At 41.8% G+C, this 19357-nt stretch overlaps 1 protein-coding gene across 1 annotated transcript in view; it reads left to right on the forward strand.

Moving 5' to 3' along the window:
* The first annotated feature begins 243 nt into the window (after nucleotides 1-243).
* OTC (ornithine transcarbamylase) overlaps nucleotides 244-19357 on the forward strand; it is a 44972-nt gene continuing 25858 nt past the window's right edge. Inside the window, exons 1-3 of the mRNA XM_072137810.1 lie at nucleotides 244-400; nucleotides 5415-5544; nucleotides 18567-18648. Coding sequence (XP_071993911.1) covers nucleotides 327-400; nucleotides 5415-5544; nucleotides 18567-18648 — 286 coding nt within the window. The 5' untranslated portion in view covers nucleotides 244-326. The remainder of the gene's footprint in view (nucleotides 401-5414; nucleotides 5545-18566; nucleotides 18649-19357) is intronic.

Here is a 19357-nt window from a genome sequence, read left to right on the forward strand (position 1 = left end):
TTCTTATTTTCATGGATTATTGATGGGAAGGTCATTTGGGATATTGAACTAACTAAAAACATTAAACATTAAACATAAACTGACTGGAGTCCCTACAATTCAGATGACATTTAAAGGTAAAATCCATTACAGATGATTTCATAGAAGATAAATATTACACAAGAGTGACCTGACTGTGCATACAGTCTTTTTCCATAGTCCAGTGGATAGATGACCCTTTGATCAATTGGGCAATCACTGCAGTCTGTTATAAATGTATCAACACTCCACACATCCACAGTTCATACAGCTTTGTATCAGAGTGGCCATCCTTCAGAAGAGACAAAATGCTATACCATCTGAGGACTATGATCAGCGCTGCCTGGGGACAAAGCAACAGATCCTTTGTTCGTCATTTACAGTAAGTGCACAAAATATCTGAAAATATGCAATTTGTACTACCAGTACTGACCCATACTTCCCCAACTGTGTATCAGTACTATATTCATTACTTATTTATCTATGTATTGGTTACTGGTTTACAGCCTCCCTTGCAATATGTATTTATTTAATTCAAGTCCCCTACCATATTTTACCCACCAAATGATTTTTTGGGAATAAAAATACATTAAGATCTTGTAAATAAGTTATACCTCACTACCCACATTATCCTTACCATCTGGCGTTTCCGACCTGATAAAAACACTGAGCTGGCGTAGAAATGCAATGTCAATTATTTTTACTAAAAAAACCATTTGTTGAAAAATTACAATCCCAATCCCAAATACAATTTTTAATCAACTGGAAGTACACCTGCAAACAGTAACAGTAAGTTACGGTACTTTTATTTTAAATTGTTACATTACTGTTGGAGCAGAATTTTTATTTTTCGTAAAGGACATTTACCATCAGCCTGATGGTAGATACTTATACTCACCTCCCCGTCATGTCGTGATCCCCAATAACCTTATTTTCTATCTTTTAGAATGACCTGTTTTCATACAGATAAAGGTTTATGAACTATGCAAATGAGCCTGAGGCCCCCCTCGGCCAATTAGCTCATTTGCATAGTTTATAAACCTTTTTCTATGAAATCAGACAGTTCTAAAGGATAAGGTTATAGGTGATCGGGACGGAAGAGGAAGTATAAGTATCTACCATCAGGTGATCTGTAATTCAGTGAAATAAATAAGGTTTTGATTTAGATCAGGCTGTGTGTGTAATGGGCTGATAGTGTCACATTAGATAGTGTATGAGTGGATGACAAACTAGGTCACACAAAAATATGAATTGCTGTTATATGATGCCTAAGGAGAGGGGAGTGGTAAGTAGTACTCACCCCCAACTTTTCAAGGCGGACTGCGGCTCATGACACACGTCTGAGGGGTGCTTCTGTTGGAGCTATTATTTAATCACAATTAAATAGGATGCTTAATTCAGAAGTACAATGTTAACAAAATATTAATACAATATGTAAATTACTTTTTTCTTTTCCCTTCAACACTACATAGATGAGATAAACAGATGATTGTACATTCTAGACGTGTACATTGTTTACAATGTATTTAGTAACTACCAACAATTTATTTTCTTTGACCTTGCGGCTTTTTATGGAATAGCAGAGTCAGACTTTTTCTTACTGGTGTTGACTCATCCATTACATTAGGTTAAATAGATATAGGACATAAAGAAGCACATTGAAACATAGTAGATTTTCTCCAAAAACTGACCTCTTAGACCTGCCGGCATTACAGTAAATGTAACAGGACGTACAGCTGGTATTAAGGATAAAAATAAAATATTGGGAAAAATCATTAAAGGGAACCTACCACCCAGATTCTACCTATAAAGGTAGAAGGGGTGGTAGGTGGATGGATGGGACGTGAGGATAGCCCTTTTTTGGGCTAATCCTCATGTCCCGGGTGTCTTTTAGAAAACTTTATTGCATGTATTTGCAAATTTTTTTATGCGGCTACTGGGGCGTGGAGTAGTCGGACATGAGGCTACTAGTCGCGGCTACTCCACGCCCCAGTAGCCACGTTACTCCGCCTACCAGGTAATCTTTGGCGCGCAGCTCCTGGTAGCTGCGCGCCCTCGTCCAGGTCCCCTGCATTTTGCGCACGCACAGAACGCAGGCTTTCGGCTGCGCGGCCGCGTCTCTGGGGCCAGAGCTACTGCGCATGCGCAGAAGGCCAAAGATGCCGAGGGAATCTGACGAGGGCACGCAGCTACCAGGAGCTGCGCGCCGAAGATTACCTGGTAGGCGGAGTAACGTGGCTACTGGGGCGTGGAGTAGCCGCGACTAGTAGCCTCATGTCCGGCTACTACACACCCCAGTAGCCGCATAAAAAGATTTGCATATACATGCAATAAAGTTTTCTAAAAGACACCCGGGACATGAGGATTAGCCCAAAAAAGGGCTATCCTCACATCCCATTCATCCACCTACCACCCCTTCTACCTTTATAGGTAGAATCAGGGTGGTAGGTGACCTTTAAGTACCAACTGTACAGTCCTCTGACCCATCATTTAATCCGGTCGGAAGGGGGCTGCTTAAAAAAATAAACTTGTAATTACCTGTGTGGTCCCTCCTGTTGTTCAAGAAAAATATTATGAAAGCAAACCAACCTAGGTTGCAATTAGGCAACCTAAGCATAATTTTAATTTTTTTGTGTAATAAATAAGAAGAAAGTGTCTACAGTTACATTGTTTGTGTAATGACCTAAGAAAGAACATCCACCACCTAATCAAAAGAGTAGTTAACAAATAAATAGTTTACCAATGTAATGCTGCCAAGTCAAACTGAAATAGTAATTCTTGTCATGTGTCATGTAAGTCAACACAATGTCACACTATGCCAACAAAGAATGTGCAATCCTGTTTTATCTGCATCTTAAACAGCAAATACTGTCTACTTTACAAACCTTGCCTGCATGTTCTGTTCATTCAGTGTTAAATGGCTTATACCTCATTCACACATTTTAGAAAAGCACAAATATATACAATTTAAATATATCTAAAATACATACTGTTTATATACATTTAAAATAGAGCGTATATATATAGATGAAACCAGAACTAGTTTACATACACTAACTTCTCATAATCTGACATGAAATCAGAATAAACCTTTCCCATTTTAGGTCAGTTAGGTTTACCAAAGCTATTTATATATGCCAATTTTTTATTACTTCCTGCTAAATCAAAAGTTTACTTAGACTAAGATTACTATGCCATTAAACAATTTGGCACAGCCCATATGATGATGTCATATCTTTGGAAACTTTTGATAGGTTAATTGGGAATATTTGACTTAACTAGAGATACACCTGTGGGTGTATTTTAAGGCTCATCTTAAACACAGTGCTTCTTTATGTTTATGTTTATGTAGAGAATTATGGAGTTGCACAAGGCGGGTTCATCTTTGGGTGCAGTTTTCAGGTACCTAAAGGTGCCTCATTAATCCATACAAATAATTGTACTCAAGTATAAACGGATGGAAATGTCTAGCCATCCTACCGCCCAAGACAGAGACGGGTTCTGTGACTTAGAGATGAACGTGCTATAGCCTGAAATGTGCATATGAACTTGAGAACAAATGCAATACAAATCTTGTGAGGATGCTAGCTGCAGTTGGTAAGAGTGAGTCATTATACACAGTTAAACAAATACTGTATAGACATGAGCAGAATGAAAGAGCAACATAAAACTACCAGGTTAATGGTTGCAAACACACATATGAACAAAGACCTTAATGTTTTGAGTCCTGTGGTCTGATAAAACTAAAATTTGACCTTAATAACCATTGTTACATTTAGGAGAAGCTCACAATTCTGAGAACACCATCTGAACTGTGAAGCACAGGGGTGGCAGCATCATGTTGTGATCATCACAAAGTCCTGGTCTCAAATTCATCGAAATTGTATGGGCATTGCTGAAAAGTCAGATGCGAGCAAGGCGTCCACAATCATGGCTCAGTTACATCAGTTCTGTCAGGAGGAATGGGCCCAAATTCTTACTACCTATTCCTACTAACTTGTGGAATGATATTGTATTAATGAAAATACTAAGACTATCTACCTATCATCGATCTATCTTATATGTATTGTATAAATCAAAGGAACAGAACACAAATTCTATTTTTTAAAGGACTTTGATGATGTAAAGATTTGGGTGACTGTCCTGCTCTTGTACTCATGAAAGAAAGAGAACACGTTCTGAAAATAGAGGAGACTTTACATGGCACTGTGTTTGCTACAGATTGATACAAATATATGTAACAATGCACACATACCTGTATATGGGTCACTGCATCAGTCAGATATGGACTATGGATCCTCCTCCATCAGAATTTCTTCTCAGCTCTTGTTAAGTCCTTCAGCATAGCAGATAAGAGAGTAGGAACGGGAGCTGCAGCCTGTGTTTGCCTGGATCTTCTCTTTTAATCTGCATCTACTCCACGCCATCCTCCTCCCCAGTGAACATGACAGGAAGTGGGGTGGGGGAGAGAGCTACATGAGTTTGGAGAAGACTGTCACAGGCACATACAGGCTGCAGCCCCCCTACACCCCCCCCCCCCGGGACTCAACACACTCTGTTGGCAGGGAGCCAGGTATTGTAAAATAAACTATTATAAACTGCTGAAATTATTCAGAATGCTGACAGAAGCATTTGTAAAATCGGCATAGCATAAACTATTGGAACATGTCACCAGTTAAAAATGACTTTTCTAGTGACAGGTTTGCTTTAAGAACACCCAACTTGCAGATGGACCTCTCTGCTAGCTATGATCTCTGGTAAAGTACTTTTGGTGCTTATGAGTTTAGCGTATGAGACCGTCAAAGAAATCATGTTTTTTTTCTTACCTAAAAAGTGATAAGTTCTCCAGAGAAAAATAAGATAAAACTTTGGAAAGAAGCATCTGTAGTCACATCCTTTGGTTTACAGACTCAAAAAACATTGAGATTAGGTTGGTCTGGTCTACAAGGTTGATAGAGGATCCTCAAGTGGGCCTAGAATATAACATAAAAATGTAAACCAAGAGATCCAGCAGCAGAGATAAATTGTAGGCTATTAAAATCCAATGTATGTGTGATATAGACCTGTAGTTGCTTATCTATTGTGACACTATTCTGTTGGACCCTGCTTGATAAATGTGTCGCATGCTCCAACTGTGCAAAAGAACTTTTGTGCCCTGTCGGTTATAGTGCAGCCGCACTATATAACACTTTATAATTGCATGTTCAAGCACTTTGTACTAAAAGAATGTGCAAAGTCAGACAAAAAAAAAAATGGTGCAGGAGCTCTAATAAATGTGTGCCAATGTTTTTTATTTGAACAAAACAGTCTTATCGGAATCATGATCTGAAGCTGAACTACAAACATACATAGCAGCAGTAAGTCCTTTTTTAACAGAGAATGTTCTTCATTTACAGATCCTCCCATAGCAATCTACAGTTGAAAGGTCGTGATCTTCTAACACTAAAAAATTATAATGCTGAAGAAATAAAGCATTTTCTTTGGGTGTCAGCAGATCTGAAACACAGGATAAAACAAAAAGGAGAGGTGAGACGTGAATTATAAATATGTTACAATGGGCTATGAACACCCTTATCTTTAAAGAAAATATGTAAAAAAAATACTTACTATCAATCAGTCTGTATTTAAACAAAAATGTATAAAAAATATAGTGTCTAGTACTGGTTTTGTCATACATTCTGTGGGGGGGGGGTATTTATCAGGGCTTCCTTACCACGCAAGTAAAGGGATGTAAAGGGGCCATGGCCAGCCATGGGTGGATGCACCAACTGGGGAGCAAGGTAGCGTGGGGCGTTCCTGTCCTACAGACTCACTAAAGCCTGAGAATTAGCCAGCTGCGTTTATCAAGAGACTGGAGCCTCCTGATGTATCCGGCCACGCCGGAGCAGCGGTGGGGCTGTCATACGTTTATGTCTTCTGAATTCTAAAGTTAGTACATTTTTGTAGAGCCATGATTGGTTTCAATTGATCATGATTCAGTCCTTAAAAGAAATTTATCAAGCGTGATAAACCATGGTCATTTATTCATAGATACAATTTGACATGCTTTTTGCAGCGCTGCGTAATCTGTGTACGCTATATAAATAAAGAATAATTATTATTATTATTAGATACAGGCACTGTGACTATGGTAATATTCATTTTTTTAGTTACCCTTGCCATTCTTTGTTCTTAAATCAACTTTAAACATTATGCTAATGAGACAGAAGGGTTCTACCTGAGCCCCTCCGTACTCTGTCTTCACAAGTAGTTATGCTGTCTCATCCTCCCCCTTCTTCCTCAGAAAGTATCATGCTTCATTAATCAGGGACACTGGATTATTGGGAATTACTTCTAGCTCACATGGCTGCTAGTTATTCACTCCTTCCTTCAGTGTTTGTCTGCCGTCTCCCTCCCTTCCCCTACCAAAAAGCTGGTGACTGTTAACAGAGTCAGAAGACCCTGTGATATGCACAGGAGCCCCTGAGGCTCATTTGCCTCTTTAAATAGTCCTTTTTTACAAAAAAATAGACGTTAAAAGCTAAATGAAGTGCAGATCCTGTTTCAGGGGCATACACTAGCATGTAAGTATGCTTAGTTTAAAACAAATTCATTCATATTGATTTAACATGATGCTAGCAGATTTTACAGCATTTTCACAATAAGAGGTTGCCTTTAAGTGTCTAAGTAAGAACACAAATTAACCGCTTATCGCATTTGGATGTGCATGTACGTCAGGAAATGCGGTCTGTTACCCCATCTTGGCATACATGTCTTAGCTTTCACCCACATTTACCCTATAAACGCTGTGGTCATGGTGACTGCAGCGTCTATAGGACAGTACTCAGAACTTACCAAATGAGTTCTATATTCTACCAAACAAGTCAATCATAAACAGCTATATCAATGGGGGATCGCCCTAATTATAGTGACCCATAGAATAAAGAAAAGATAAATATTATTTTTATGGTTAATTGAGCCACCAACTAAAAACAAAAATAAAACAATAAACCAGAATCAATTATTTTCTTATCGTCCCCAAGGAACAGTTAATAAAATCTCATCAATTAGCTACTGACTCTCCTCCCCCCCCCATCCCTAAATGATGTACCTGAAAAGTGGATCTCATCCAAGAAAAATTAAGCCTTATGTCCACATTAAAAATAAAAATTAACATTTTATAGCCTCTAAAATGTACTGGCGCTCCATTCTATTCTATGCTCGGCCTTGTGTCCATACAGCAGTTTACTCACATATGGTGTATCAGCAAACTTCTTAAAGTTGGTTTTTCATACATTGAGGGGTGTAGTTCCTATAATTGTGTTATTTACATGGTTTTACTTTAGGTCTCTCAAAGTCAAAGTCAAAGGCTGAGTAGGTCCCTCTAAATATTGTTTTGTAGATTTTGAAAAAAATTTTTAAATTTCACCCAAAATTCTAAGCCCCAAAACATCCTAGAAAAATGAAAGGATGTATAACAAATATTTTTTTCAATATTTTTGCTAAATCAAAGTTTTTTCTTAACTAAACGCAAAAGATATCATCCAAATTTGTGTGTCCCTATAAAACAGAGAAAATACATACGAAAAGGAGGGTGGTGTATACCCCCTCCTAAACCCCACTTGGTAGGTATAACAAAGAGTACAAGGAAAGTGGAGGACCAATATAAAACTTAGCTTTTAATGCAAAATATCCTTAAAAATGTTAAATACAAAAATAGATGTGTCAGTTACCAGTGTTCGTGAGGATAATGGGTGTAGGCACCGATGATGCAGAGTGGCACTCACAATTTTCTGGGTATATGTGGTTCTGCAGAGGTTATCCCATTGCGGGATGCCGAATGTCATGCAGAAAAGATACCGTCTGTGATAATGTATCGATGCTTAAAGAAGATGTGTGGTGCGGAAACTCCGAGAGAATGAGACAATGGTAAGAAGGGGTGGGGGTGGGGCACTCCAGGGTGTAGAGTGCGGGGTACCCTATAAGACCCTAGTATTAAAGATGAGTGGTCCCTGTCCGACCCTTCGAACCTCGCCACGGAGCCGCAGCCCTAGATGGCTGCCGCCCCGTCTGGAGCCTATCCCTACCAACGGCCCTCTGACCCTAATACAGGGGAGGGGGGAAGAGGGGGGGAAGGAGGTGTCCAGATAAGAGTCTCTTGTGATGCAACAAGTACCCGACCTATCTAGAGGGGAAAGATAGATGTGTCCTCTATTGTGAAAATGGTGGGTATTAATGGCAATAGGCAGGTAAACAATGTGTAGCTGCAGGGTCACATCTGGTCTTGAGAACCCTACATGTCATGTTTCGCCTCTTCAATTGGGCTCATCAGGGGCAAAAGGAGACCTGGTGGAGAGAGTCACAAAGGAGAAGCTTGTAATAACCTTCCACAGTGAGACTACAAACCTGCATGCTAAAGCATATATAAATATAAGTATTATCTTACCAGAATAACCTGCTTCAAAAGCCTATATAGATGTCTCGGCTGAAGACAGCAAAATGGTGTTAAATAATCTGTGAACAGAGTGCATCAGGAACTTTTAGGGAAAGATGATCCATAATTGTAAACAATAGTAGACAATGTAAACAAATGTAAACAATTGTAAACAATGTAAACAAAACTAGTGGTGGTTGCAAACAGACAAGTGAAGTCTGTAGTGAGATCAATCTTACCTTGAGATAAATTAGGGCAGTGGCCGGATCAAGAGGGTCCGTTCCAAAGAATGGTTGGCAAGGACCATAGGTGCCTGGACTTAGAAACGCCAGATGCTGCGCTTAGCGTCCGGCGTGGTGCCCAAGATGTCAGTGGAACACATGAGGCATAATGGAGCACTGGTGAGTGAGAGGCCCGGCCTTTTATTGAGGGGAAGCGTCATAACCACGCCCCTAAGGGGCGGGATCAGTGTGCCTAGTTTGGGCTACAGAAAGATGGCGCCCAGAGCGGACATGCGCAGTGCGGGCACAGGGGAAAACCGCAACGAAACTGGCGCAGTACATCGCGGCGTGCGCCCAATTGTGCGCACCGCCACCCCAGGATGCGTCAGTTCATGCGCATCATCTCCCCGAGATAGGAGTCCAGGAATATAGGCGGGCAGTAAGGGGCACAGGTAGGTGACCCTTATAAGGCCAGAAATTGGCTGCAGAGAGGACTTAGTGTACAGGTATCTTGTAAAACAGGATTTAAAAAGATACAATTGAGAACATATTTAGAATCAAAATCAAAGAATAATAGTCACATAGAGTGAGACTGGCACAACCATAAGTCAGCATGTGTAACCCATTGGGAGATAGTGCTAGTATGGGTAGATCTTTTTTGGAGATCGTAATGGGATGGGTACAATTATTGATGTGGACCAAGGTGGATCAAATAAAGCAGGCAAAGCTGAGTTGTGCGATGCCCTACTTAGAGACAAGAAGAGTTATGCCATCCTTTCAGCAGACCCAACAGAACGTTACCTCAAGGAACTAAGGGACATCTTGAACCTAGCACTTGATAAGAAACTTATCTCCAAAGATGAGTTTTCATTTCTCCTTCCCCAAAAAAAACCCCCAGGATCGCAACATTCTATGGGTTACCCAAAATCCATAAGGGCACATCTCCCCTTAAGGGCCGACCCATAGTTTCAGGGGTCCAATCCTTGTGTGACCACCTAGGGGTTTATATTGACAAAATTTTGGCCCCGTTTGTCACTGCACTCCCCTCCTATACCCGCGATACCACTGACCTTCTAAGGAGAATTGATGGCCTTAATATTTCTCCTCACTGTCTTCTCACCAGTATTGATGTAGAAGCATTGTACACCTCAATTCCGCACGAACTTGGCCTCAAGGCCGTCAAATTCTTTTTGGATGGCAGGGGGACACAGTTCCAGATGCATAATGAGTTTGTTTTACAATTACTTGAGTTCTCGTTGACGCATAATTTCTTCATCTTTAATAGTCGTTTGTTCCACCAGCTCAGGGGCACAGCTATGGGGAGCGCTTGCGCCCCCAGCTATGCCAACTTGTTCCTGGGCTGGTGGGAACACACATGCGTCTTTAACGACGACACTCAGGCACGCGGCATTGGGTTCGCTAGCCTTTGGGCTAGGTACATTGATGACGTCTTTATCATCTGGGAAGGGAGTAGGGAGGCATTCGTAGAATTGGTACAGGACCTTAATCACAATAATATAGGCCTGCGCTTTACATATGAAATTCACCCCTCCTGTCTCCCCTTTCTTGACGTCCAAATTATAAAAGCAGCATCAGGCGACCTACAGACCACAATCTTCCGTAAGCCCACTGCCACAAACTCCCTTTTGCGCTGGGAATCTCATCATCCACCAGCTCTTAAAAGGGGTATCCCATTTGGGCAATACCTGAGGATCCGTAGGAACTGCTCAACTCCACACGAATTTAAACACCAAGCCAATGACTTAAGGACCCGCTTCCGCAACCGCGGATATCCTGACTACATTCTGCGCCAAGCCTATCAACGGGCACTCACCACAAACCGTGCCAGTCTCCTGGTCCCCAAGGTCAAACCCCAGGAGGACTCCATTATCCGTCTGATAGGCACCTATGATAGCGCCTCGAATCACGTCAGGGAGGTGCTATCAAAACATTGGCACATCCTCAGGATGGACCCTGATCTTACCTCCCACTTACCCGATACCCCGAGTATCACATTTAGACGCGGTCGGAATATCAGGGACAGGTTAGTCCACAGCCACTACACTCGGCCAGCTGCCCCTACATCTTGGCTTAGCAGGGAGATCAAAGGATGTTTTCGGTGCAGTGGCTGCATAGCCTGCAACGTAATTCAAAGGGCACGTAGCTTTACCAGCAACGTGACAGGCGTTTCCTACAACATCCGTAGGTTCATCAACTGCCAATCTAGAGGTGTCATCTACCGGGCAACATGCATATGCGGGAAGGAATATATCGGTAAAACCTTCAGGGAATTCCGTCGTCGAATAGGCGACCACCTGGGGGACATCAGACACGGGAGAGATAAACCCCTTTCGAGACACATGATGGAAGTACACCACGGTGACACCAAGGGACTCACCTTCATTGGAATTGACCTAGTGGACCCTCCACCTAGAGGCGGGGACTGGGATCGTATCCTTCTGCAGAAGGAGACCCAATGGATTTACCGCCTTAAAACTATGTCCCCCTTGGGCTTAAACGAGCAACTCAGCTTTGCCTGCTTTATTTGATCCACCTTGGTCCACATCAATAATTGTACCCATCCCATTACGATCTCCAAAAAAGATCTACCCATACTAGCACTATCTCCCAATGGGTTACACATGCTGACACATGGTTGTGCCAGTCTCATTCTATGTGACTATTATTCTTTGATTTTGATTCTAAATATGTTCTCAATTGTATCTTTTTAAATCCTGTTTTACAAGATACCTGTACACTAAGTCCTCTCTGCAGCCAATTTCTGGCCTTATAAGGGTCACCTACCTGTGCCCCTTACTGCCCGCCTATATTCCTGGACTCCTATCTCGGGGAGTTGATGCGCATGAACTGACGCATCCTGGGGTGGCGGTGCGCACAATTGGGCGCACGCCGCGACGTACTGCGCCAGTTTCGTCACGGTTTTCCCCTGTGCCCGCACTGCGCATGTCCGCTCTGGGCGCCATCTTTCTGTAGCCCAAACTAGGCACACTGATCCCGCCCCTTAGGGGCGTGGTTATGACGCTTCCCCTCAATAAAAGGCCGGGCCTCTCACTCACCAGTGCTCCATTATGCCTCATGTGTTCCACTGACATCTTGGGCACCACGCCGGACGCTAAGCGCAGCATCTGGCGTTTCTAAGTCCAGGCACCTATGGTCCTTGCCAACCATTCTTTGGAACGGACCCTCTTGATCCGGCCACTGCCCTAATTTATCTCAAGGTAAGATTGATCTCACTACAGACTTCACTTGTCTGTTTGCAACCACCACTAGTTTTGTTTACATTGTTTACAATTGTTTACATTTGTTTACATTGTCTACTATTGTTTACAATTATGGATCATCTTTCCCTAAAAGTTCCTGATGCACTCTGTTCACAGATTATTTAACACCATTTTGCTGTCTTCAGCCGAGACATCTATATAGGCTTTTGAAGCAGGTTATTCTGGTAAGATAATACTTATATTTATATATGCTTTAGCATGCAGGTTTGTAGTCTCACTGTGGAAGGTTATTACAAGCTTCTCCTTTGTGACTCTCTCCACCAGGTCTCCTTTTGCCCCTGATGAGCCCAATTGAAGAGGCGAAACATGACATGTAGGGTTCTCAAGACCAGATGTGACCCTGCAGCTACACATTGTTTACCTGCCTATTGCCATTAATACCCACCATTTTCACAATAGAGGACACATCTATCTTTCCCCTCTAGATAGGTCGGGTACTTGTTGCATCACAAGAGACTCTTATCTGGACACCTCCTTCCCCCCCCTCCTTCCCCCTCCCCTGTATTAGGGTCAGAGGGCCGTTGGTAGGGATAGGCTCCAGACGGGGCGGCAGCCATCTAGGGCTGCGGCTCCGTGGCGAGGTTCGAAGGGTCGGACAGGGACCACTCATCTTTAATACTAGGGTCTTATAGGGTACCCCGCACTCTACACCCTGGAGTGCCCCACCCCCACCCCTTCTTACCATTGTCTCATTCTCTCGGAGTTTCCGCACCACACATCTTCTTTAAGCATCGATACATTATCACAGACGGTATCTTTTCTGCATGACATTCGGCATCCCGCAATGGGATAACCTCTGCAGAACCACATATACCCAGAAAATTGTGAGTGCCACTCTGCATCATCGGTGCCTACACCCATTATACGGCATCATCCTCACGAACACTGGTAACTGACACATCTATTTTTGTATTTAACATTTTTAAGGATATTTTGCATTAAAAGCTAAGTTTTATATTGGTCCTCCACTTTCCTTGTACTCTTTGTCCCTATAAAACAACCTCAAAATCCCCTGGGCATGTTAAAGGTTTCTGAAGTTCTAACTACTTATAATGACACAGGGAAGTATTAAAATACATTTCCCTGGGTGTTAAATGGAAAACAATGCCTCCTTTTGCTACCTTGAAAGGAAGCCCCCTTAACACCAAGTATGCCTCCCACACAGCCAAATCAGTTCCCTACACTGTACTGAGGAGACCCAACCAGGTCAAAACAGCGCTGTCTACAGTTGGGAGTCTGTTCCTTCTGGAATAGATATACTGGTTTGCTTTTAATCCCACAACATGTTATTACCTACATCCTGCAGGTCATACATGGTGTTAAGGGGGCTGCCTTTCAAGGTAGCAAAAGGAGGCATTGTTTTCCATTTAACACCTTGGGAAATGTATTGCTTCTCAGAATTCCCTGTTGGAGCATCTATGGCTTTAAGTCTCCACACACCTATTAAGTAGTCTTAATTGGCAAATTCTCCATAAGTAGAACTCTTACTTTAATGACACAGGGCAGATTTAAAAAAAAATCAAACCTGGGGTACGGAGGAGCCTGGCCAAGCGGCGTGTCCCTGCAGTGCTCTTCGGCAGTGCGCTAAGTTACTGCATGAGCATGACTGAATAGCCTAAGAGTGCTGCAGGATTGCACACAGAGTTAGGACTTCAGGGGAGTAGTATAGCCTTAGCCCCCAGGGCTCAGTCAGACTACTCCACATCCTAGTAGCCTCCGAAGTTAATCTGCATGAAGGATAGATAAAGTTTTTAGCTATTTAGGTATGGTTAAAAGTTTAGATAAAGTCAGTGTAGGGCTTAGTAGACAGAAAAATATCTACCATCAGGAATACCTCAGTTAGTGTATTCCTGATGGTAGGTTTCCTTTAAGTGGCTTAGTCCATAACGGGTTAATAGAAATCTACCATGAGGTTTGAAGTATATTAATCCCTCATAGCTTTATGAACATGGGGATGTCTTTATTAGAAGGGTTACTAATATAATTTATTTACAAAATAAATGTGTAACTTTATGTAAATTAAAATTAAGCACAAGTGATTCGGACAGTGGAAGGGGGAAAGCACAGAGGGAGCCGGGAGACATTTAGAAGTGCTTTGGAGGTGTGTAAGGGTCAGAACCCATAGCTCAACCCCACAAAGCACTTGTGCTGCCTATTAAGGTGGCACTGGGACAAAGTTTTCCCCTATCCCTTCCTGGAAAATGTATTTGCATATTTCCTTATTTTCACCTCACTAAAATAATACAAATAACCCTAAGAATCTTTGTTATAGAGGGTCTCCTACTCCTCATGTTCTTTAAAAATATCAGCAATCCATGATCAAGATGTACATAGGTTCATTTAAGTGTCAAATGATATCTTACTAGAAAAATCTATGTAGAGGGTAGGAGAAGAAATGAAAAAACCTACACTAATGGTGTTCCTATCTCACCCTTAGTGTATTAATACTTGTCTCATTGCATCATATATAACTGTGTTGCTCCCAGTCTCCGTAAGGAGAACTCTTACTTCCTGACCCTAGTCACAAGCCTCTCACCCAGCCAAACCAGTTCCCTACGCTGTACTGAGGAGACCCAATCAGGGCAAAACAGTACTGTCTACACTTGGGAGTCTGTTCCTTCTGGAAGAGATATATTGGTTTGGTTTTAATCCCACATCATGTCATGAGGCCTCTTGTAAGTCATGCTTGATGCCAAGGAAGCTGTCTTAAAAGGTAGCTAAAAGAGGCGTGGTTTTCCTTATCCCATCCTGGAAAACTTTGCATATCTTCCTATCTTCGAACTCAGTCAGCAAAATCCTGCCAGTGCAAAGTCTGTGACAACCCGCCCCCCCCCCCCCCCCCCCCGGACCATTCACAGATGTGTGTCTCTAACCTAAGTCAGAACAGAGCTTAAAGTAAACCTATCATTTGGAATCTACTATTAGATGTAGATCTGATGGTAGATTCCTCCTGTCTGCCTCTGCCCTACAATGTAATTCAAAAATCCAGGAAAGTAACTTGTTAAAAAACTTTTAGTAATATGTAAATTAACTGCAGGGGCTATTGGGGCGTGTACAAGCCTAGCCAGGAACTGGGAGCTAATTCTAGTACACGCCCTAGTAGCCTCTGAAGTTAATTTACATCTTACTAAAATAAAGTTTTTTAACAAGTTAGGTAAGGTTCCAGGATTATTAAATTACAGATTAGGGAAGAGGCGGGCGGGAGGAATCTACAATCAGATCTACTTCTGGTAGTAGATTCCTCATGGTAGGTTTTCTTTCCAGAATTTGTTTCCAATTTTTTTTCCAATTTTTAAGCAGAAGATACTAAAGGGACAAAAGGCAGATATGAATTGGGAATTGGGAACCTACCCAACCTTTCCCAATCCATTTTTATGTTCTATTCTGGCTTTTACACAAAGCCAGCTCTGAAAAGGGTGCATCTTCTTACACTTACAATATTCATCACTGGAACTTATGGCACATAGGAGAGAAATTCAGAGAGAACTATATCTCTCCTCCCTGATTTGTATATAGATTTACCCTATCATAGCTTGAATCCATGCATCTGTGATAAGTATAGGCACAGTTATATAGCAGATTAAGGTGCAGCTTTTGTAATAGTGGAGTACATATTACTGGGGGTTAGAGCATCAATGAGTGCACATGAAACATGCATAAATAATGGCCGAGGATTAGTGTCATTAAACCTTTTAATAATGCTTGTTGTACATGAGTTATACAGGACGCATTTAGGTGCATTTAACCACAGCTCTTGTGCTGCATAGGTCGTTTTGCAATATATTGTATGAGTGATCAGACCCAAAATAAAAGTGTCAAGACATTTTTAAAAAAGTTAAAAAAAAATTAAAATGGTTATCCAGGTTTGAGAAATAAATAAGGGCCTGGCTGGGGCAGGCTATCTAAAAATAAATAAATGTGTACTTACCTCCTCCGGCACTGCTGATGTCCCGCACCACAGTCCATCTGATTTGTGTCCCGGTTTGTTTACAGGGGCGCGCCGGAAGCTCCCATCCGACACCATCTCATCCTACAATGCTGAGGGGGAGATATCTCTACAATACTGAGAGATAGGGACGGATGGGCATGGCTGGCCACCTTGCCGGCTGGAAGCTCACTGTGCGTGGCTTCTGTGCCCCTGTAATCAAACAGGGGCACGGATCAGACAGACCTAAATTATCTTTTTAACTCAGATAACCCCTTTAATACATTAGACATACCTCCCAACTTTTGGAGTGGAGATAGAATGGACAAAAGTTGTGGCAATGAACGTGATTATTTTCAGAAATCAATGGGCGTTAGATGGGTGGTGTCAAGTGGTCTGTAGTTTGGTAATATATGAGGATGATGAAATGGAAGTTTTGGTGAGGACAGAGTGTTAGGTCACATGCTTGCAGATCAACAAGGTCAGCAGATAAGTCACATGTAAAGCAGGTGATTTCACAAATGTTGACTTGATATAAATCTCACCATTCGGTCGGTTAACATGAAGAGTTATTTTCTATACAGTTTCTATATAATGTTGATTTCAATTACATTAGTTTTATGTTTGCCTGAAAATTAGTGTCTGTGGAGACTGCCCATTATTGTATTGCCCTGACCCAACGTCTGCTGTCAGGGAAAGAAGGTTTGGATTTTAACATCTAATTATTTTGCTCTTCAGGTATATAAGCTACCTCCTGGGTAAATTGCAAGAATATACTACACTCTCTCCATATGAAGCTTAGCTGAGCATACATATGTATATGGGAGTCTACAAAAATAGATTTAAATTTGCCTTCTGCTGAAATATTCAAACAGTGTAAATGCTATTAGAACAAAAGCTCAAATTTCCTTCAGCTCTATAGAGATGAACGGGGCAGCTCGGCCATGCATGACTGGCTGCTCCGCTAATCACAGGGAGCAACAAGAGGTCAGACGGATGTACATCGGAGCCTATCAGACCCCTCCCCCGTTTCATGATCTGTGGGGGTCTCAACACTTAGACCCCCACTGATCATCAAGTTAGCCCCTGTCCTGTGGATAGGACTAACTCGTTTCATGGGGAAACCCCTTTAATAATCAATTAATGAATACAAAAAGAAAAGAAGTTATGAACACTCTTGATGACCCTAATGGATCTATACCGTGAATACTTGCTATAGTAACGCATAAATACTATGGGGCACATTTACTTACCCGGTACTGTCGTGATCCGACGAAGATGAAGTCCAGCGCGATTCACCAAGATCGTGGGCCCGAGATCCTGCATGTGTCGCTTCCCTGCTGAGGTCCCCCGGAGTTCACCTTCTTCTTCCTGGTGTATGTGAGTGTATGTCTTGCGACACAATTTAACTGCTAAATCCTGCGCTCAGTCCGAATCCTTAGGATTGTCGGACGGCATGCCCCCGGATTTCTGTCGCATGAAAGTTGGTGCCGATGCGCCAAAATCCGCTCGTGTGCGACACAATTCCACTTCTAAATGCCTGTCCCCATTGTCTGCGTGTGAAAATAGCACTGGAGCAAAAAAAAGGGAGTGAAATCAGATCCAATCAGATCCAACTGAATCAGATGAAAATTGCAGGTAAAAACTACATTTTTTCACATGTTGCACTGTGATGTGATCTGCAACACAAGTGTGAAAGTCTGCTTTTAGTTTTTATTTCCACAACCATAGCCTCAGGTTCCTGCCTAGTTCCTGCCTGCTACAGGTTCCTGCCGCCGCATTACTCTCCTGTACTCCTGCAGCCCATAGTTGGGTTTATAATATTTAGAGCTCATGTCAGCCTTCTGCTGCAGAATGCTGACTAACAATGACCCATGCAGTGGTGTAATTACAGGGGTATCATCCATAGCAGCTCCGTCATCCAACCTGACACATTAAAGAATGGAGGTTGTGCACCATTATACACATATTATGCTTTACATTGTGCAGAATAATATGTATGTAACATATATTTGGTGTAGATATGCTGTATGTGTGTGTGTGTGTGTGTGTGTATCTGAGATGTGTATATGCTGTATGTGTATGTTGTGCATGTACTGTATGTGTGTTTATATGCTGTACATCTGTTTATGGCACTATATGTGTGCATATGTTATGTGTAAATGCTCTATGTGTTCGCACATGAGTGTATAAATGTGTGTAAGAGTGAACAAATGTGTGTGATTGGAACTCACATTTTTGAGTATACAAATATGTATATTAAAGTGGGAATGAGGGCCCCATTCAGAAGCCTGCTATATGGAACTGCCTCTTCAAGTTGCAACTCTGCTCCAAGGAATCAGCAAGACCTTTTGTAGAGGAAATTTTGAGGCAAGTCTGATTCTTATCATGTACAGTATTTGTATGGCTAAATTAGAGATCCAGGGACCAACATAAATTCTTCTTCATACATACAAACCCATAAGGAAGTTGGTAGCCACCTAGTTTTTCATAGATGATAGTAGGGCTATGTGAATAGATGTTACACATCAGAACACCTAGAATCACTGCATATATGGGTTGTCATATCAAAGATATACATGGTTGTAGTAGTTGATTATTTTTGTCTCATTAATATAGATTGCAGTTATGTGTATCTTGGTGTTCTCAGTATATGTCATCTCGTAATTATTTTGTTTTATTTCTAGTATGTGCCTTTACTGCAAGGAAAATCTCTTGCAATGATATTTGAGAAGAGAAGCACCAGAACCAGGCTTTCCACAGAAACAGGTAATTTCTTTTATGAATAAGTCAGTGGCCCACATTTATTAAAGCCCCTGGACCAGCTTTTTCTCTGACTTTGCACATTCATTTCAGTGCAAACTGCTTTTTTAATAAATTGTCTGAGACACATTTGTGTTATGGCTGCCCTATACTGAAATTCTGCACTGAAATGGGCATTTCCAGTGCTCAGTTGGACTGTGCGCCACATTTATCATGCAGTGTCCGACAGAAATGTGTTGCACGCCCTATGTTAAAGGGGCATTGTTTTGTACAGATGCTTACATTGTATAGTTCAAAATAGGACATGACTAGAGAAGAGCGAGCACTAAAATGCTCGGGTGCTCATTATTCGATACAAACTTTTCCCGATGCTCGTATCGAATAATGAACCCCATTAAAGTCAATGGGAGACCCGAGAATTTTTTCACTGAAAGAACACATTAAAAGAACAGTGCAGAATAAGACACTACAGATGTTTACAGATGTTTTCCTTGTAAGAACACATTGAAATAACACTATTCTTCACTTTGCAGGTGTTTGCGCGTGTCTTCCGATAAGTTAGGAGATGTGTGCGCACATCTGCAAAGTGAAGAATAGAATAAAAACAGTGAAAAAAGTGAACACAGGACCATTTAAGTGCAGAATATTCTTCACATTCCAGATGTTCGCGCACATCTCCTAACTTAGCGGAAGACACGCTTGAACAACTGCAAAG

This window comes from Engystomops pustulosus, chromosome 2 (genome assembly GCF_040894005.1).
Source record: "Engystomops pustulosus chromosome 2, aEngPut4.maternal, whole genome shotgun sequence".
Classification (NCBI taxonomy): Eukaryota; Metazoa; Chordata; class Amphibia; order Anura; family Leptodactylidae; genus Engystomops; species Engystomops pustulosus.